The 21,785-nt window shown below is 31.1% G+C and overlaps 1 protein-coding gene and 1 pseudogene across 1 annotated transcript; both read left to right on the top strand.

Annotated features, from left to right (window-relative positions):
- Positions 1–2,105: 2,105 nt before the first annotated feature.
- On the top strand, positions 2,106–2,984 carry LOC148587698 (uncharacterized; annotated as a pseudogene).
- Positions 2,985–9,303: 6,319 nt separating this feature from the next.
- LOC132166952 (glyoxysomal fatty acid beta-oxidation multifunctional protein MFP-a-like) lies at positions 9,304–20,665 on the top strand. The gene is made up of 18 exons (XM_059577818.2): positions 9,304–9,409; positions 12,265–12,336; positions 12,449–12,514; positions 15,871–15,930; positions 16,013–16,080; positions 16,179–16,260; positions 16,345–16,400; positions 16,508–16,810; positions 16,927–17,013; positions 17,105–17,279; positions 17,663–17,784; positions 17,862–18,025; positions 18,655–18,903; positions 19,002–19,123; positions 19,815–19,936; positions 20,021–20,169; positions 20,252–20,390; positions 20,586–20,665. The coding sequence occupies exons 1-18, from the start codon at positions 9,304–9,306 to the stop codon at positions 20,619–20,621; spliced, it is 2,178 nt and encodes a 725-aa protein (XP_059433801.2). The 3' UTR covers positions 20,622–20,665.
- The last annotated feature ends 1,120 nt before the right edge of the window (positions 20,666–21,785 follow it).

Raw genomic sequence — 21,785 nt, 5'->3', positions numbered from 1 at the left:
GAATTCTCCCTCCCCTCCCCTTGTGTGAATATGTCACAAAAAAAAAAAAAAAAGGGAAATACACTTAAATGATATTTAAGAAGTTTTTGTAATTTGTAAATCGATGTTTATTATAAAATAATTTTCACTATTTAAGCGGAGTGTTACAGTTATTTTCCTATTTCACTTTTAGTTACTCTTTGAATGGTCTACGCATAAATTACACTAATTGTCCAAAAATCCTATTTTCTTTCCTTTTTAGGATTTAAGACTAATACAACACTATCAACACACTTAGGCAATAATTAAGGTGTCATTAATCCTAATCTTAATGTGAGGAATTACACAGTTGGTCCACCAAACAAGAACAGATACTTGTTAGTTGATTTTATGTCATCTGTATCTCTTAACCTGCATCTATTTATCCTACAATTTCTAGATAACCCAATTAAAAACATAAACCCATATTTTTAGTGCTTTGCAAATATTTAAATATTTGTCTTCCCACTTACCAATGTGTCTTCCTAAGAGTTATTTTCCTATTTCACTTTTAGTTACTCTTTGAATGGTCTACGCATAAATTACACTAATTGTCCAAAAATCCTATTTTCTTTCCTTTTTGGGATTTAAGACTAATACAACACTATCAACACACTTAGGCAATAATTAGGGTGTCATTAATCCTAATCTTAATGTGAGGAATTACACAGTTGGTCCACCAAACAAGAACACATACTTGTTAGTTGATTTTATGTCATCTGTATCTCTTAACCTGCATCTATTTATCCTACAATTTCTAGATAACCTGATTAAAACATAAACCCATATTTTTAGTGCTTTGCAAATATTTAAATATTTGTTTTCCCGCTTACCAATGTGTCTTCCTAAGATTAGACTGATATTTAATTATTAATTCTACCGCATGACAAATATTAGGCTTATAATGCTTGTCATTGTAACACCCAACTTTCAATATAAGTTGTAAATGGAAAATATTTAATTTTTATATGATGCTACTACCTATAAAGCACACATAGTGAAAATTACAAACTGTATACAAATTTTATTTTTATTTTAAAAACCGCAAACTCACTTAAAGGAGGACGATACATTATAGTTGCTATTGAAAACACATCTATATAAATACAAACTTATATCGTTATTACAAATTAAAAACCTATCTGTATATATATTATGTAGTTCAAAAGTTGCCCTATACCACATACAAAAATAACAAAATGGAGAAGGATCCTCTCTAGTTGAATATAATTGGAGAGGAGCCCGTCCCTTCTAAATGAAGGGCAGAATTATCAAAAAAAATTATAAAATGACAATTCTACCTTTCTAAATAAAGGGACCGGTTCTTCTCCAGTTGAATTGATCAACTGGTGAATCAACTGAAGAGGATCCATTTCTGATGTAGGACGATATTTACCTTTATTTTCGGTAAAAACGAAAATAAAAAAAAAATATCAAAAATAATATTGGAGCAACGCCGCTTGATCAGAATTTTACCTGCTTTTAGACAATGGAAGTACAAAATGAAAGATTGTCACGATTCCCACTGATTGCCAATTTTATATTAGGATTTTATTTTATTTTATTAGGACTTTAATTTCTTTCCTTAATAGGGTTAGATTTGCTTTAATGATTTCCATTTCCTTATTAGGATTATGTTTACTATTATTACTAGGATTATGTTTACTTTCCTACTAGGATTAGATTTACTTTCTCTACTAGAATTAGATTTACTTTCTCTACTAGAAGTACGTTTACTTTCTCTACAAGTATTTCTCTTCTATAAATAGGCTAGCTTATTATGTAAAACTTAACTGATTGAATTATTATCAAATCAGAGAATTCTCTCTCAAATACTCTGCGGAGTTTTATCTCTCTTTTAGCCTGCAGGCTTGTTTTTATCTTTTTGGGTTGAAGACGAAGATGTTTCTCCTTACAGAATCAAAGACGTTGCTATTTGATTAGTTACCTTAATCTTCCGCTACGTCAGTTGGTATCAGTTGGTATCAGAGTAGGCTTTATCCTGATCATGGCCAATCAGCGCAACAGTGACAAACTTTTCCAACAACACCGCTTGTAGGGGAGGGGCTATTTCAAGAGCCAAATTCATGGGGTATCCGAGCCGGCATTATCTGGATTCGATGGCCAACTTATATTACAACAACAACTTCTTTTACGAGAACATTCGTGAAAGAGGTGTTGTTTCAAGAGCCGAATTTCAAGAGTTTTGACAGACGGTGCAACAGGAGATGCGCCAATTGTGGGAGACATTTGAACGCATATAAATGCGTGCCCTTTGGAAGCACAAGATACCCAGGATGACTATGGGATCCGAAGGATTGAAGGAAACTCGTTCAGTATCCTTATGTTGATAGATTATTTGATGATGACGTAAGCCACATTCGATATGTCTGTAATCATATTCATAAATCTCCAAATAGGCGCTCCATCTATGAAGAGAATATTAATTATGGTGAAAAGGATGCTGATGCTGTTAATTTGGAGTTGCCGTTAGAAGAACAATTTGTGGAGCAACAAATATTTGTTCCAACGACTACACCAGTGGAAGAGCAACCACCACATCCTCTGTCACAGGTACAACTCATCACGATTACCACGAAAATTGGTGATTCCTTTGAAGAGAACTGTAAAGTTGAAGATGATATCAAAGAAGAAATCGTTGGAGAAATTTTTGTTGAAGAAGACGAAAAAGAAAGATCGTGTCTTGATGCTATCTATATATGTAGATTTCTCCAAGTACCTTTCTTCAGAGGAGCCGTTCGTGTTATGTCCCGAAGAAAACTTGATGACGAGTTTTTTTTAAGTGGGGGTGTCTGATGTAGGACGAGAATTACCTTTATTTTCGGTAAAAACGAAAAATAAAGAAAATATCAAAAATAATATTGGAGCAACACCGCTTAATCAGAATTTTACTCGCTTTCAGACAATGGAAGTACAAAAAGAAAGATTGTCACGATTCCCACTGATTGCCAATTTTATATTAGGATTTTATTTTATTTTATTAGGAATTTAATTTCTTTCCTTAGTAGGGTTAGATTTGCTTTAATGATTTTCCTTTCCTTATTAGGATTAGATTTACTATTATTACTAGGATTATATTTACTTTCCTACTAGGATTAGAGTTACTTTCTTTACTAGGATTAGATTTACTTTCTCTACTAGAAGTACTTTTACTTTCTCTACAAGTATTTCTTTTCTATAAATAGGCTAGCTTATTATGTAAAACTTAACTAATTGAATTATTATCAAATCAGAGAATTCTCTCTCAAATACTCTGCGGAGTTTTATTTTTCTTTTAGCCTGCATGCTTGTTTTTATCGTTTTGGGTAGAAGACGAAGACATTTATCCTTACAGAATCAAAGACGCTGCTCATTGATTAGTTACCTTAATATTCCGCTATGTCAATTTCCCATACAAAATACTACAACTAACTTGCAATAAGGTAGCCCTTAGAGAATGGAGGCCTCCTGTCAGCCTTATGGACAAAAGTCCAAACATACATGTGTTAGTTCACAACTTAATAAGTATAATTATTTTGACCATATCATGTGTGATGTGAGCTTCCTTTTTCCATTGAAAATTTCTCTAACTTGTATTTATTAAGATGCAAGATTTTTCACAGTTTTTTTTTGTAACCAAGCCTAGAGGTTTATTATTGTATATTTGTATACTCTCAAAATAAAATATTTTCTTTCGCATTTTCTTTACTACGGAAGTAATCCCATACCATATAATATGGAGAAGTAAAACAATTTAAAATATGATATAATGTAAAACATAATTTCAAACGTAAATCAATATATAACATATTCCATATGCATATACGTAATACATATGCTAACATATTTTGTTATCACATAAATCGAGTGTATACTTCCACTTAATTGTCAGAGTTTGCTAAATATATACTCCCGTTATTTTATCCCTTTATAAGCTTTGAGATGCCAACTATATAACTTACACTTAACCGTTAAGTTGGTTAGGCTTTCCTTTTTTTCATCCCTAACGGTGGCGGAGCCACGTTATGGCCAGCAATGGCCATGCCCCCACAATATATATTTTTTTAAAAAAAAATTGTAAGGAAATTTTGAATTGTTAGAAGCACAGCCTCTATTGTGCTGCGAAAAAAAAAGAAGCTAGTGGCCTCCACACTAAAAAAACTCACAAAAGTCCAAACAATGTACACTTTTCTATGCCCATTATTATTATTATTTGTATAAAAATTGCTATTGCATATTTCCAAATAGTAAGAGAGTACACACAAAACAGTGCATCAATTAACTCTTAGGTTGCACCTCAGTTGCTCAGCAAGTCAACATGCAATATTAGTGAAAGTAGAATACTGTAAATTTGGTGGCAAGCATTATTGATATAATGCTTAACAGCTGTATCAAACCTTGAGGTACAAAACGTGACTCACAAAAAAAAAAAAAAAAAACCAAACCTTAATGGTGTTTGGTGGGTAACTCACAAGTGACCCGTGACACAACCCGTTAAGAGTAAAATAAATGAGTTGATCTATTTACGACTCAAATTCAATAATTTTCTGTCATATTCATGTTAAATTGTCGAATCTTATCCAAATTACCGATCCTAACTTTATAGCAGCGTCACAGCATTTCCATTGCTCTTTCTCGCTGGCTTCCCTTCCCAAGTCTACACGTCCTCTAGAGAGTCTTATTAGTTGTGCAACATGTTTCCTACAAACCCCAACAAACCCACTTGAGAGAATTTCAATACCACCGTCATCATTATTATGGCGTGACGTTAATTGCATGACGTAGTAGTCCATCGATCTCAAATATATAATTAATTATATATTTGAAATTGAGTGCTCGTGAGTGTTGGGAAGATATACTCGTCCGTGTATTTGAATTGAAAAATATATAATTAATTATATTTGTAAGATATTTTTATTTTTTTATTTTTTAATGAGATAAAGATACTTTTATTATAATTAATTGGATATTATTCTTTTCCAATGAATCAGAGAGGATTTTAATTCGAGTGGCAGATAGTGTTTAAGATAAAAAATGTTTTTTTTTTTTCAAAAATTTTATTTTTAAGTTTTTTTAGAAAATGCATTTTGGTCATTTTTAAAGACAAAAAATCAAATAAGTAATTTTGAAATTGTTTACCAAAAAAGTCAAATAAGTATTATTTGGCACAATTTTTTAGATATTAAAAGTATTTTAAGCTCTTTAAGGCAATTCCAAACATGTTCTAAGTCATGCAACTAACTTTAAAGCCAACACTTAGGTATATGCTCTTGAAAATGGACAAAACTTAACTACAAATTGGTTTGTGGTTAATTCATACAAATCAGTTTAATAAAATAACATGTATTTCAAAAGCATGTGAAAATCAATTTGTAGCTATTTTTTGTCCGGACTACCAATATCACACTTTTGGGGTGGGCAAATAATTGTTCAATTTTATTTAGGGCTTGTTTGGGTGTGCGTTTGAGGAGTCTAAAAGTGCGTTTAACGCTCAAAAAGTTTTTTTGAAGAAAAAAGTACATCTTTAGTAAAAATAAAAAATAAAAACGCTTTTAAAGGTCAAAAAAACATAAAAATATCCAAAACACACTTTTGACAAAAGCTTAAAAATAAAGCTTTTGTCAAAAATATTTTTTAACTTAAAAACTCTATTTTTCAAACGCAATTTCAAACATGCTCTAATCGCTTTACTGGAGAGAAAGCTTGCAGTTACATTTAGCAGTTTGTCCTAACACTATAATAATTAGCTCTAAACTTTTCAAAGAAAGATGCAAACGCTAGCTTCCACGCAAAAACGATAAAGTAGAAACTAGTTTTGAATTTATAAAATCTTAGCAAAACATCAAATTCTAAACATATTGGTCCACTTTTTTCCGTCTGACATTTATTGTCATTGTTGATTACTAACCGACTATAGAGAGGAGCAACTTTTTTTTTTTTTTTTTTTTTTTTGTTTCAATAGATTATGATTTCGTGAGACCAATATATTAGCTAGTATGTTATACAATCACTATATATATATATATATATATATTAAAAAAGTACGTGTATCACATTAACAATTACTATTTTACATCATCTTTTGAATTATAAATCACAATCACATACTATTTTTTTTTTTTGAATGTACAATTACCTACTATTTTAATCTTATTATGGGTAATGAAACTGTCATTTTTTTTTTTTAAAAAAAAAAAGCTAAGAAGACAGAAAGAAACTGGTGAGCGAAGAGATATCGGACAAATGATTAATTTTTTTTTTTAGAGGAAAATTCAAACTCTCATTTAAAAATCTGATTAAAATATCTTGCTATCAAGTACAATACTTTGAATAAAATTATGGCCATCCTTCATGCACATTTGGTCTAGAGATATTGAGTGAAGGGCTATTCTCGTAGACTACTTTATTTGCTTCCCGTCTAATGTTCTTGATAGACCAAAACTCAGAGACTATTTAGTTTGGTTTGACTATCCTCAATCAGTTGATTATATCGACGCCAGCAAGAAGCCTCTTGTCACAACGCTTGTACAATTTCCAGCACATCTCTCTCCATAATGTAGAAAATTTCTGAATTTTCCCGTTGCCCTCTGGTCTCTATACAAATGGTTAATTAGGTGAGTTAATGAACCACTAAGATATAAATGAATGATCATGTTGAACATGATCGGGTCAGTCGATTAAAGTCAATAATACATTGAATGTATGCAAGCAATGGTTAGGTGAGTTTTGTTTTGTTTTGTATTTTTTTTTTTTTTTTGACCGAGTGTTTGGCTAGGTGGCATTGATTAGACTAGGAAACTAAGTAGTTGCATATATATCATTTTCAATGGTCCACTAATTTTTTTAAAGTAGTCAGGTATACATTAGGGCACCCATGGACCCACACTATTTACATTAGGGCATGAGTTTGTGGATTGATGTGGCACATATATATTGTTGAGGAATAGTTTCATATTGCTTGTGGACAAGATTTTGGACATGTTTATAAAGAGTGAGCAATGCTCTCTTATTGAACCGGTTTTATGAGATGAGTTAGGTCTACGGATTTTTTCATGGTACCCACACTATTTATCCCGTGACAAGGACCAGAAAAAATACTGGCTTGCACATGAAGGAGAGTGTTGAGGAATAATCTCATATTGCTTGTGGCCGGACAAGATCTTGAGCATGTGTATAAGGAGTGAGCAACCCTCTCTTATTGAACCGATTTTATGAGATGATTTAGACTCACAAATTTCTTCATATATGTCCCTTCAATCTCAAGAATTAATTATCGCTGTAGCCTATATGCATTATAATCCTCGACATAGTATATACTAAGAAAATCTCTTCCCATTTTGAAATTTTCGACTTTGAGTGTATTTTATCTGGATAAAAGACAAACAAAAATAACATTTTTATTTTTATTTTTTATGAACAAATAATAAAACATATAAGTGAGTGATCGAGGATAGAAGAGGAATTTTTCTGTTTCTAGTCAATATAATGGATCGTAGAAAATGAAAAATTGGTATAAGGCCCGATATATTTTTGGTAAAAGTCAATTGGATATTATATCAAACATTTCCCATCATTCACAGTTGGGTGGATTTTTCTTAATTAGTAGGTGGGAGCTTATCCATCATTTTATATATCAATTATAAATAATAATAATAAAAAAAATCCTCTATATCGAGTTAAAAAGAATAGGGTCTATTATATCAAACATTTCCCATCATTCACAGTTGGGTAGATTTTTCTTAATTAGTAGGCAGGAGCTTATCCAACATCTTATACATCAATTATAAATAATAAAAAACAAAATTCTCTATATCGAGTTAAAAAGCATAGGGTCAAGTAGGGGTTTACATGCGGATGTGAATGCAGTTATTCGTATCCGCAAAATGTGAATATCATTTTTAGATAGGGTTAAGTACCTTATACCCATGTGATTTAATTTCTTTATTTTTTGTTCTTTGGGTTTACTTTTTATCACAAAAAATACCTGTGGTTTACATAAAAACGGAGATGGTACCTCCGTTTAAATTTCGTAAAAAATTTGATGAACGCCACGTTAGCACTATTAACAAATTGACATGTGTCCATTAAAAAAATAATTAATTTTTTTTAAAATAATAATAATAATAATTTTTAAAAAAAATTAAAAATGATATTTAAATAAATAAAAAATAATAATAATAGTAACCTGTTACAAACCTAAGTTCGCAACGGGATAAATTAAGTTTTCAGGGAACTTAGACCTTTCAAACACAAGGTTTGGAATTAATTATTTTCATATCTTTATTCATAGCATAACGTCCTTTAAATAGAGGATTCTTACATATTACATAAGAGAGCTAGGGATTGAAATAATATCATAGCCCTAATACGGCTAGGGTTAGCCGACGTATGCTAAGATAATATAAACCTAATACATAAAATTAATAAGGCTAGCATACTTCCACATACTCTAAAACTATTACCTACATCTGCATATGTGGATAATGATTTTTGCTAACCACTTCATGTACCCATAGTGGATAACGGATGCAGGCTGTTAATATTTGTCCACATGCACACCCTCAAGGTCAGAGACGGATTTAGAGGAGATCGGTAGTGGCCCTGGTCCTCCCAAATTAGAAAAAAAAAATAATTTAAGGTATTTTTTATCAATTGGTCACTCCACAAAATTTTTTTGGCCCTTGGTCTCTTCTCAAATTTAAAGCTGACTCCGTCCCTGCTTAGGAATGATCACAATCATCCATGGACTAGTCTTAAGTCTTCCATTTTCTTTTTCTATGTGGAAATAGAGAAAAGGTTACATGAATAAAAAAATGTAAGCTCAGTTAACAACAAACTCAAAATAAAAATTTAATACAAAAATACAAATAAATAATAAAAAAAAAAGCCAAAAAATAAAAATAAAAATACCGATCTCCTAACTGTAGACGAAAAGACCAAAAAAGTATAGGTGGCTTGGAATGTAAAACAACCAAGTGAGGAAGACTGAGGAAATGGGCCGGGCGGCCGCAGTCCAAGTCTTCAATTGACTTTGAATATAATTGTGGTACCGTTGACGTTAATTTGCCACTTATAAGTTACAGAGCCGTTAGAGAGAGAGATCGAGCCGGCAATCATTCCATTGTTGTTGGAGACGTTCGCCTGATACACAAATGCACATACAAAATATTTAACCGTTTCTCAATGCAATATCCCAAAGTCTTGGTCGTGGCCTCACTTATATAAAGAAACCCCCACAGCAAAGTTTTCCGATACAGCTGCAGAGAGAGATCAGAGAGACAGAGAATGGGTAGCGGAGGAGCTGAAGGAAGAACGTTCATGGAGGTGGGAGATGATGGGGTGGCTCTCATCACCATTATCAACCCTCCTATTAATTCCCTCTCCTTTCATGGTACTCTTTCTTAATCCCATGCACTTCTCTATCCATGAATATGTTTTTTGTTTTTGTTCCATGAATATGTTTTTCTTAATCCCATGCACTTCCGGCCAGGGTGTTTTTGTTTCAGCTTGTTCAAATTTGTATTGAATTCACACAATTTAAGAGAAATATATGAAGAGAAATTGTAAATTTTAAAATTGTATTAATTTAACCTCTTTCTTGTCACCTTTTCAATAAATAATACTTTTCATTCAATTTAATCAATTTGATCGATGGGAGGAACTTTGCACGTTTGGAACAAAAAGTGTTCCTGTAAAAATCTGTTTGGTTTGGCGTGGGTATGACAATATTAGAGATATGAGGGGAAACTTCACTTTGGACCCCTAATTTATTACCCGTTTAGACATGTTCATCCCAAACTTCGAAATCTTTCAATTTGGACTCATGAACTTTCAATTGTAGTCAATTTAAACTCCTCCGTCATATTTTAAACGTTAAAAGTTTGGCAATGACTTTTATACCCCCTGACTTTTTTATAAAATTCTAAATTTACCTTTAATTTCAAATTAAAATTTTTTTTAAAACAAAATCACAAGGTGACCAACGGTTGGGCCACCTTGTGACCATTTTTTTTTTCTATTTTTTTTTAATAAAAAGAAAATTGAAGGTTAATTTTGTCTTTTTAAGGGATTTGATGGCAAAAATTTACGGAGGGGTTCAAATTGACTCCAATTGAAAGTTCAGAGGTCCAAATTAAGAGGTTTTGAAGTTTGGGAAGGAGGGCATGTCAAAAGGGGTGGTAATTCAAGAGTTCAAAGTGAAGTTTCCTTTAGATATAAAGGCAAAAATACATAATTGCTTGGGCCACCTTGTGACCCTTTTTTCATTTTTTTTTTTAATAAAAAAAAATTGAAGATTAATTTTGTATTTTAAAGGGATTTAATGGCAAAAATTTACGGAGGAGTTCAAATTGACTACAATTGAAAGTTCAGAAGTTAAAATTAAGAAGTTTTGAGGTTTGGGAAGGTGGGCATGTCAAAAGGAGTGGTAATTCAAGAGTCCAAAGTGAAGTTTCCTTTAGATATAAGGCAGAAATACATAATTGCCAAAATGCCCCAAGTGTTTGGAGTAGTAATAATGATTGTAGCCGGGTTGGTTATTTTGGAACTTGGTTCTTGGCCTAGGATCGATGGTGCCTTATCCGAGTTTGTTTGAGTATGCATTTGAGAGGTTTAAAAATGTGTTTAACACTTAAAAAATCTATTTGAAGAAAAAAATATATGTTTAGTAAAAAAAATTAAAGCTTTTTAAAGGTTTAAAAAGTCTAAAAATGATCAAAATGTACTTTTGACAAAAACTTAAAAAATGATACTTTTATTAAAAAATATATAATAATTTAAAAATTCTATTTTTCAAATAAAATCCTAAATATTCTCAGTTAGTGGTACATGGCAGCTCACTTTATGAGTGGATGATGACATCACACCCTCACCAAAATAGTTGAGTGTGCTTGTTCCGTTCTCGAGCCCACAATGGTAGTTGGTAGTTGCCATCGTTCTTGAGTGGACAATGTTTCTTCTCTTATTCTTTTATTTATTAAGAGGGTGTTTGGCAAATGGGATGACCTAAACACTGTAGCTGATGTAAATTAATGTGAAAAAAGTAAGAATGTTTGGTATAAAAAAAATAAAAAAGTGGTATGGAAAAGTGAAAAAATTTTGTTTTGTAGTGATTTTTTTTTATTTAAATAATAATAAAAAGTGAATGATTTGATATTAAAAGTGAAAAAGTTAGAATGTTTTGATGTTGATTTTTTTGGAAAATGGTGATGAACAGTGTTTGGGCCAACCCATCCCCATTACCAAACAAAGCCTAAAATTATTATTAAATTTGGAGGGCTATGTGTACTTACATTTTAATAATAATTTTAAAAAGTGAAAAAAAGAAAAAGGAAAAAGAGAGAAACATGTATAACACATATCTAATTGATGAGATAGATCTATGGCCGTTGATATGCTCTTGCATGTGATTATGGTCGCATTATATATACTTTGGTCGTACGTTATGCTGTTTCAAATACTATATAGCATCAGCGCATAAAGATCTGTACGTGAAGAGTCCTGCTATCAAGCTGTTTATAATGTCTGTCAAAGTTTGAAGTGACTTTATAAAAAAAAAAAAAAAAAAAAAAATTGTAAAAAAATCTCTTTCTTCCTAGTTCTGCTAGATTTATTTTTTTTTTTGTTAAATTTTTTAAAGTTAATATTTAATTTCTAATGCCTCAAAATTTATTTTTTTATTTAAAACTAAAACTTATGGGTGGAAGGTTAACCCTTTAGGGACGGTATCACTTAAAATGAATTTTATCATCCTAAATTTAGTGCTAATACCTCAAATTTGAATTTTCTTTTAATATCTCTCTTCTCCAATTAAAAATTAATAATAATAATAATAATAATAATAATAATAAAAGGTCATGTCTGACGCTTGGCTGCCTCATGATAGCCGAAAATCTCAACCCGTACGTGAAGCACACGTCTCAAAGCATTACTGTTTTTGTGCGTGTGAATTCTTCTTCTTTTCAAAGTCGGTGTCTAGTTTGTGCTAGTCTTTTAATAACTACTTTACCGAACCAATTACATTTATAAAACAAAATATACATATAATTTATTTTTATTCCTTTTAAAATATTACTTAGTCACAACAAAAATAAGTATATTGGTGTTATCATTAATTAATTATGGTTTTGGACTTTTGAATAAGATCATGGAAGTCACATTTGGAGCAATTCATGTGTTCTTTCGGGTCTTAATTAATAATTAGTGTGAGGAGAAATAAGGTAATTAACCTCTGTCTGTGTATCTCAGTGGTAGGCAGGTTAAAAGACAACTTTGAGAAGGCCTTACGAAGAGATGATGTGAAGGCAATCGTGATTACAGGTGAGTGTGAACACTTTTTTGCATTGGAGTTGACTGATATATATATATATATATATATATATATATATATATAAAGCTAACAATATCTTATTTATGTAAATTGGAGGAGCAGGTGCAAAGGGCAATTTTTCTGGTGGCTTTGATGTTGCTGCTCTTCAGGGAATTCAAGCCGGAAAGAGTATGCTTGTCCCTTTTTGTTTTGTTTTTCTGTATTAGAGTACTAACAGCAGTTTTTCTTTGATTTTTTCTAAGCTTAGGGACCAAAATTACTTTTTATTTCTTTATGAAAATATAATTTACAATAGCTTTTCTTACCATTCTCTATACCATTAAAATATTATTTCTTTACAAAATATAAGTTCTCTACCTACCCTTATATTTTTTATAATGTATAAGAAATCACACTTTTGGTTTCCTACAGGTTGAAAAATACTGTAACAACTATTAAAAGTTGGTTAAATGTAAAAAATATAATGTTAGTAGGTTTTTCTGTTTGAGTCTCTCTCCTTCCTTTGCACTATGAGAGACAAGCGGCGAGCTTCAAAGAGGCCATCTTCTGTGAACGTGAACGTGAGATAGAGAATGAAAAATTTGTTAAAATAAAAAATATATATACAAATAGAATATATGTATTTTTGAAAATTAAGTAAATAAAATAAAAAAATAATAATAAAACAAAAAAAAAAAGTGGGTGTGTTAGTTAAATTTTAAATAGATTTTCTATAATCAGAGATATGCAGATACTCTAGCTAACCACAATAATAATAAAAATAAAGGTAAAGTCCATATAATCTTCTCAAACTACTATCCAATTGAGTCAATTGACAATGTTCCCCCTAAACTACCAAAACATTGTCAATGTCTCTCCAAGACTAACAAAAAGATCAAAATGCCCTTATATATTTCTTAATATACCCTTATAAATTAAAAAAAAAATTAAAAAAAAATTAAATTTAATAAAAAAAACAAAAAATTTTAATTTCAAAAGAACAATTTTTTTTTAAAAAAAAAAAAATAGTTTTTAAACGAAATTTTTTAATTTTTTTATAAGATTATTTAAAAAAAAAAACTAATATATATATTTTTTAAAAGGAAATTTTTGTTTTAAAAAATTTATAAAACAAAATAAAAAAATGAAATTTTTATAACAAAAAAAAGATCGAAATTTTTTAATTTTTTTTCTTATAAAAAGAACTTTTTTTTTTTAATTTTTAATTTTCTACCCTTTGGATTTTTTTTTAATTAGTTTTAGGTTTTTTTAGAAGTTTTATTATTTTTTGTTTTTATTTTATTAAGGGTAGTTTCGTTATTGAGGGGAACATTGACAATTTTTGGTAGTTTGAGGGGAACATTGTTACAATTAAAAGTAAGGTACAAAATATAAGTTCTCTACCTACCCTTATATTTTTTATAATGTATAAGAAACCACACTTTTGGTTTCCCACAGGTTGAAAAATACTGTAGCAACTATTGAAGGTTGGTTAAATGTTAAAAATCTAATATGAGTAGGTTTTTCTGGTTGAGTCTTTCTCCTTCCTTCGCACTATGAGAGACAAGCGGCGAGCTTCAAAGAGGCCATCTTCTGTGAACGTGAATGTGAGATAGAGAATGAAAAATTTGTTAAAATAAAAAATATATATACAAATAGAATATATGTATTTTTGAAAATGAAGTAAATAAAATAAAATAAATAAAATAAAAATAAAACAAGAAAAAAAAAAGTGGGTGTTTGAGTTAAATTTTAAATAGATTTTCTATAATAAGATATATGCAGATACTCTAGCTAACCACAATAATAATAAAAATAAAGGTAAAGTACACATAATCTCCTCAAACTACTATCTAATTGACCATGTCCCCCATAAACTACCAAAACATTGTCAATGTCCCCCCAAGACTAACAAAAAGATTAAAATATCCTATATATTTCTTAATAAGACAAAAATACCTTATAAATTAAAAAAATTAAAATTTTTAAAAAAACCAAAAAATTTTAATTCCAAAGGAACAATTTTTTTTTTTATAAAAAAAATTAGTTTTTAAACAATTTTTTTTTTATAAGAATATTAAAAAAAAAAACGAATATTTTTTTTTTAAAACGGAAATTTTTATTTTAAAAAATTTATAAAAAAAAATAAAAAAATGAAATTTTTATAACAAAAAAAAATCAAAATTTTTTAATTTTTTTCTTATAAAAAGTACTTCTTAAAATTTTTTTAAAAAATTTTCTACCCTTTGGATTTTTTTTTAAATTAGTTTTAAGTCTTTTTTAGAAGTTTTATTATTTTTTGTTTTTATTTTATTAAGGGTAGTTTCATTATTGGGGGAACATTGACAATTTTTGATAGTTTGAGGGGGACATTGTCACAATTGAAAGTTTGGGGGACATTGTCAATTGGGTGATAGTTTGATAGGGTTATGTGGATAGAGTATGCTTGCCCCTTTTTGTTTTTTCTTTGGTCTTAGAGTACTAGCAGCAACTTCCTTTTGATTTTTTCTAAGTTTAGGGAACAAAGTTACTTTTTACTTCCCAATGAAAATATAATATAGCTTCTCTTACCATTTTCTATACCATTAAAATATTAGTTTTTTACAAAATATAAGTTGTCTACCTATCCTTATATGTTTTATAAAATTCCAACACAGTTCTCAATGAAAGACAAAGAGATGAAAGATAAGAGAGTAAAGAGAAATGTTTATATTAAAATAATGTATAGGGAACCACACTTTTGGTTTCCTACATGTTGGAAAACACTGTAGTAATCATTGAGGGGTGGTTAAATGTAAGAAATCTAATGCGAGTAAGTTTTCTGGTTGAGTCTCTCTTCTTCCTTTGCACTATGAGAGACAAGCGGCGAGCTTCAAAGAGGCCATTGTCTGTGAACGTGAGATAGAGAATGAAAAATTTGCTAAAATAAAAAATATATATAAAAATAGAATATATGTATTTTTGCAAATTAAGTAGCTAAAATAAAAAATAAAGATAAAAAAAGAAAAGAAAAATAAGGTGGGTGTTTTAGTTAAATTTTAAATAGACTTTCTTTATGCAGATACTCTAGCTAACCACAATAAGATAATAAAAATAATAAGGGGTAACTTCACTTTGGACCCCTGAATTACTATGCGATTTGAGAAGCCTCCCTAAACTTCAAAATATCTCAATTTGGATCATTGAACTTTCAATTGCAGTCAATTTGAACACTTCTCTCAGATTTAGCTGTTAACTTCCTTGATTTTACCCTAAAAAGACCAAAATATCCTTGATTTTTTTTTTTAACTTTATTTTTTAATTTAGAATTGGGTAAATTTGAAATCTTATAAAAAAAATTAGGAGTATAAACGTTATTGTCTCACTTTTAACTCGCTTGGTAATTCAGAGATTTAAAGTGAAGTTACCCTAAATAATAATAATAAAAACTAGTTAACAACCTAATCCTCTCCAAAACATTTGGTCTCTCCGCCATAATTGTACTAGTATAGTAGTAGTAGCACTCCCTTGTTTCCTGAAGTGAAGTTTCAGTAATTTATTTGCAGTCGAGAAAGAAGAAAGGCCTGGCTCTCTCGCTGTAGAGGTTATTACTGACATTTTTGAAGGTACATATATATAGAGTCCACTACATTTCTTCAATGACTCGATAAATATGTTGTGTATTTGAGTGCTTGCTTTGTATTTCAGCTGCGAAAAAGCCTTCAGTTGCTGCCATTGATGGCCTTACTATAGGCGGAGGATTAGAGATTGCAATGGTATTAATTTGTTTCCATAGTTCTTTAATTTTGATTTTCTTCTCTCTTTTTAAATACTGTTATATCTTCTTAATTTTCTGACCGTTTTGCTATATCAGGCATGCCATGCTAGAATATCTACTCCCACTGCACAAATAGCCTTGCCTGAACTCTCCATTGGAATCATTCCTGGATTTGGAGGTAATTAATGACGAATGATGTGAAATTCTCAATTGGATTTTGATGCACGTATGATGATAACATGGCTCCTGGCATGGCTCTCAGGTACACAGCGGCTTCCTCGTCTTGTTGGTCTCCCAAAGGCACTTGATATGATGCTGGTATATATGCTGTGATTAATTAACTAATTACTCTTTCTCTAATTTAATTCTAGCCCCATAAATTTCAATAATCTCTCTCTAACTCCTCTTGGGGTGTGCTTAAACAGAAGTCAGAGCCAGTCAAAGGGGAGGCAGCTTATAATTTGGGTCTTGTGGATGCCATCGTTTCAGCTGATGAGTTGGTAAACACTGCACGTCAATGGGCACTGGATATCTTCCACCGTAGAAGACCATGGGTTGTTAGTCTTCACAAGACCGACAAGATAGAGCCCCTTTGGGAAGCAAGGAAAATACTCAAGTTTGCAAGAGCTCAGACCAATAAACAGGCTCCCAATGTCAAACACCCACAGATTTGCCTTGATGTCATCGAAGAGGGTATTGTTTCTGGTCCCCGTGCCGGACTCTGGAAGGTCTGTCTCTCTCTTTATTCTTTTATCATTTGCTATGATATTATATTAAATCACGTACATTTATTCTTAAAAACTTAAGCTAATAGGAACACCAAAATTAAATCATTTGAGTGCAGGAGGCTAAAGCTTTTCAAGAAGTTCTGTATTCTGTCACTTCCAAGAGTCTGGTCCACCTCCTTTTTGCTCAACGTGGAACCTCTAAGGTTTGAAATTAAAATTGTTGATTCATCTTTAGATATATCTTCAACTTTTGAACTTTTTGAGAAGGTTGCTTTTGATCATAACTTTGAACAGGTACCTGGGGTTACTGATATTGATTTAGTGCCAAGACGGGTGAATAAGGTTGGTATCATTGGTGGAGGAATAATGAGCCCCGAAATAGCAACAGCATTGATTCTTAGTAATTATCAAGTTACATTGAAAGAAGAAAATGACAAGTTCTTGCAGGATGTGATTGGTAAAGTCAGAGGTTAGTATTAAAGTATTGATTAAGTGATTAAATTTATCTCTTCCTTTCAGCTTAAGCTTTTGGGACAATTGGTGATTTAACATGGTATCAAAGCCAAAGGTTCTGGGATTGAACATTGACTCCGTCAAATCACCTACCGTTTAAATTAAATATTTCATGTGTTGGGTCTCACTTATTAAAAGAGAGTTTGAACCCACACGTGAGGGGGAGTACTAAAGTATTGATTAAGTAATTAAATTTATCTCTTCCTTTCAGCTTAAGCTTTTGGAATAACTGGAAAAGTATTGATGTTTCTACTCTAATAGAGACAGAATTGAAATTGGTTTTTGTTTTTAATCATTTTTTTTTAATTTTTAATTTTTAATTTTTTTTTATTAATTCAGCTAATCTGCAAAGCAGTGTGAAGGAAGGGAAAATGTTTGAGAAGGACTTGGAGAAGACCATATCAACTCTCAAGGGTGTCATTGACTATGAAAGCTTTAAAGATATGGACATGGTGATTGAGGTAGCTCACAATGCATGTTGATTTTAGTTTACCTTTGTTGTTATTGTTGTTGATGTTGATGCTGATGCTTGGAACAGGATGCTATTGAGAATGTTTCTTTGAAGCAACAAGTTTTTGCTGATCTTGAAAACTACTGCCCACCACATTGCATACTTGCAAGTAACACCTACACAATTGACTTGAATCTGATTGGGGAGAGGACAAAATCCAAAGATCGGATTGTTGGAGCTCATTTCTTTAGGTAGTACCAGATGCATATTTTCCCTTCTGTTTTTCTGTCCGCAATTTGATTATCTTAACCATCTAGTTACGTGAAGAAATTCATAATCAAATGAAAAAATAAAACACTAGCGGAATTAAAATAAAAGAGATATAAAAAATTTTACGTGGTTCAGTCAATGACCTACATCAACAGATAAAGCCCTACGGATTACATTATGCTTTTATTGAATGAATTGTTTACAATACAAAATGCTCTATTTATGGACAGAGTTTTCCTCCAAATTGAGTTGGAGAAAGTTTCTCAAACTCAGTCTATAAAAATAACATGTGTCATTTGTACAAATGAGATGCACATGTTTTTTAATAGTAGGGACAAAGTTGAAATAAATAATATTAAAAACTCATGTACATCTCACATGTTATTAAAAAAATGGACACATATCAATTTTAAAGACTTCCTTCAACCCAGTTTGACGGAAAACTCTGTCTATTTATAGAGCTTATACATAAATGTAATCTTAATCAAATCTTCTAATTTAGGGTGATCAAATCATAATCAAATCCTTAAATTAGGCTAATCTAATCTTCATCAAACTCTCAACTTTAAGGTCATTTAAATATACTCTTAACATTATGCTTCCCCTGCAGCCCGGCTCAGCCACTTTTGGAAATTGTTCGAACCAGGCAGACGTCTCCCCAGGTGGTTGTTGACTTGCTAGATGTTGTGGAAAAGATAAAGAAAACTCCAGTGGTGGTTGGAGATTGCACAGGCTTTGCCATCAACAGAATGTTCTTCCCCTATGCACAAGCTGCTACTTTGCTCGTGGAGCGTGGTGCAGATCTGTATCAGATTGATAGGGCCATTACTGAATTTGGAATGCCAATGGGCCCTTTCAGGTTGAGGAGAATTATATTAACCCATGCTCGTCGATCTCATCTGTATCTCATTGTTGCTTCTTCTAATATGATCGAACTTCTTGCATTTGCTCATGCAGATTGGCTGACATGGTTGGTTTCGATGTTGCAATCGCAACTGGCACGCAATTTGTTCACAACTTTCCTGAGAGAAGTTATAAATCAGTGCTTGTCCAACTAATGCGGGAGGAAAAGAGAGCAGGTATAAGTTTGTTTAGGTAAAAATGAGACGCCCGGTATTTCAAAAGTTTAAGCCGATAGAAGATTCTTTCTTAATAATTAAGGGTTCACGCGTGAAATATATAATTGAAATAAAAGATGAATAATCGAGACAATGTTTGAATTCATGACATTTGCTCTGATATTATGTTAAATTATTATTTATCCAAAAAGTTTAAGCTGGTAAAAAACTCATCCTTAATAATTGAGGCTTTACACGTGAAATATTTAATTGAAATAAAAGGTAAATAATTGAAACAATGTTTGGACTCGGGATTTTTGTTCTTATACCATGTTGAATCACTATTTATCTCAAAAGTTTAAGCTAATAAAAATGGTAAACTTAATCATTTAAATTATATTCTAACACTCTCTCTCAACAAGTGAGACCCAACAAATAAAATATTTAATTAACGAGAAATAAATTATGGAATCAGGATTCAAACTCATGACCACCGGCTCAATCTAATACCAAGTTAAATAATTATTGGGCCGTGATTCTAAGCACACCATGCTATTCTTTGTTTTAAAAAAAAAAATTTGCCGGGGTGCATGGCGTGTTTAGCTTCACCCATAATTATTTATCCCAAAAATTTCAATTAGTAAAAAACTATTCAAATTTAGTAAGGATCTTCAAGTATTTCATGGTTTACCATGCGCTTACTCTGTTTCAGGTGAGACTAATCTGAAAGGGTTCTATGTGTATGATGAGAAAATTGAAGCTCGCCCGGATCCCGAAGTAGAAAAATATATTGACAAGTCAAGGACCATTTCTGGTGTAACCATTGACCCTAAGGTCTCTGTCTCTCATTCTGATCTCTGTTCTGAAGTCTCTCCTCTGTCCATCTCCTAATCTTTTTGAAAATGAACTTGAACGCAGCTCGTGAAGTTACCAGAAAAGGAAATTGTGGAAATGATATTCTTTCCTGTGGTGAATGAGGCTTGCCGAGTGCTAGATGAAGGTATTGCAGTAAAAGCAGCAGACCTTGACATTGCTGCTGTTATAGCCATGGGTTTCCCACCTTACAGGTTTGCAGCTCGATCTCATTACTTTTATGTGTAAGCTCCTCAACCACTCCATGCAATTAATATTTCTTGTACATTTGATCAGAGGAGGTATTATGTACTGGGCCGATTCGCTTGGTGCCAACTACATTTGTTCCAGATTGGAGGAATGGTCAGAGACGTACGGAGATTTCTTCAAGCCTTGTGCCTACTTGGCTCAAAGATCTGCCAAGGGGATTCCTCTGGTGAGAAAGCCACAATTTTTTTTTCTTTTTTTTGGATATAAATCGACCATATATATCATTAATCAAGCAGAAAGTGGCTCATCCACTTTGTACTACACAATAATAATCAAAATATATGTATAGCTGATTTAGAATCATATCTAGTCACTAGGTATATATTGCCTCTCTAATAGTTCTTGCTCTGTTGCCTCACAGAGTTCTCCGGTGGAGGAAGAAGAATCTCCGTGGTAAGATCAATTTGCTCGTTGTGCGCATGGCCCACTTTTTTGGTTAAGATTGTTAAGAATATATTAGATATTATTCTATGGTTATTTACCCCCTTATTTACTTTAGGGTTTCCTTAGTCTAATAAGTTTATTTTTCGTTCTTCTCAATAAAAAAAAAAAAAAAAAAAAAAAAAATGGAGAGATTTACATTTTCTTTGTCTACTAGGTCACTTGCCTATTATTCATAACTTCTCTATAAATAGAGGTCTTTGTAATACTTCATATTGTATATTCTCAATACAGTCTTGCTACAATGTAATTCATTATATGCTTCTGATCTCTCTCTTCTTTAATATATCTCTCCAATATATTTAAAAAAGATATTTATATTGTAACTTAAAAAAAATTAAAAAGAAAACAAGAAAACAAAAGTTGTGCCTATTGTTGTAATAAGGAGAAACTTCACAAAATCCTTCGTGAACTTCCACGCGTTTTGAAATATGTCCTTAAAGTTAAAAAAAACTCTCAATTTTTTAATATTTTAGAATGTCCCCCTTCGTTAGGATTTTCGGTTATCATGTAAATTTTTTCAAAATACCTCCTTTTTAATTATAACAAAATAACAAATATTCATATATTGGTTATGATTTAATGAAATTTGTAAGAATACCTAAGCTGGAATCTTTGTAATATTTTTTATAAAAAAAAAAAAAAAAAAAAAAAAAAAAGAGAAAGGTATTTTGAAAATTTTGAAAAGATTTAGTGGAAAATCTAAACGGATGGGGGACATTTGCAAAAAATTGAAAATTTTGATACTCTAAATTAGAGTTTTTAAACTTTGTGGAATTATTTGAAAACACGTAAAAATTCAATGAAGTTTTTGTGAAGTTTTCCCTTGTGATGATCACTTTTGTAAGTTAAAAATATTTGGGTTTATCAAGCTAATTTGAAAATTCATTGTTCAGTCATATAAGAGTGCTTTGAAATACTGAAATATGGATATCTAGTTATTGTTTTGACTTAAAAATGAAATATACTATTAAAAGCTCATATATTTCATACAAGATAATCAAACTTCTTACAATAAAAATATCAACTTAACCTAAAACATTAAAAAATAGTTAAGCATGTTTATATACAAGAATATACAGTAAAAATATGCATAAAAACTAAGGCCCTGTTTGGTTTG

This window comes from Corylus avellana, chromosome 2, assembly GCF_965113065.1.
Source record: "Corylus avellana chromosome 2, dhCorAvel1.hap1.2, whole genome shotgun sequence".
Taxonomy (NCBI): domain Eukaryota; kingdom Viridiplantae; phylum Streptophyta; class Magnoliopsida; order Fagales; family Betulaceae; genus Corylus; species Corylus avellana.
The sequence above is the reverse complement of the archived record's forward strand: the minus strand, read 5'-3'. Positions and strand labels throughout refer to the sequence as shown.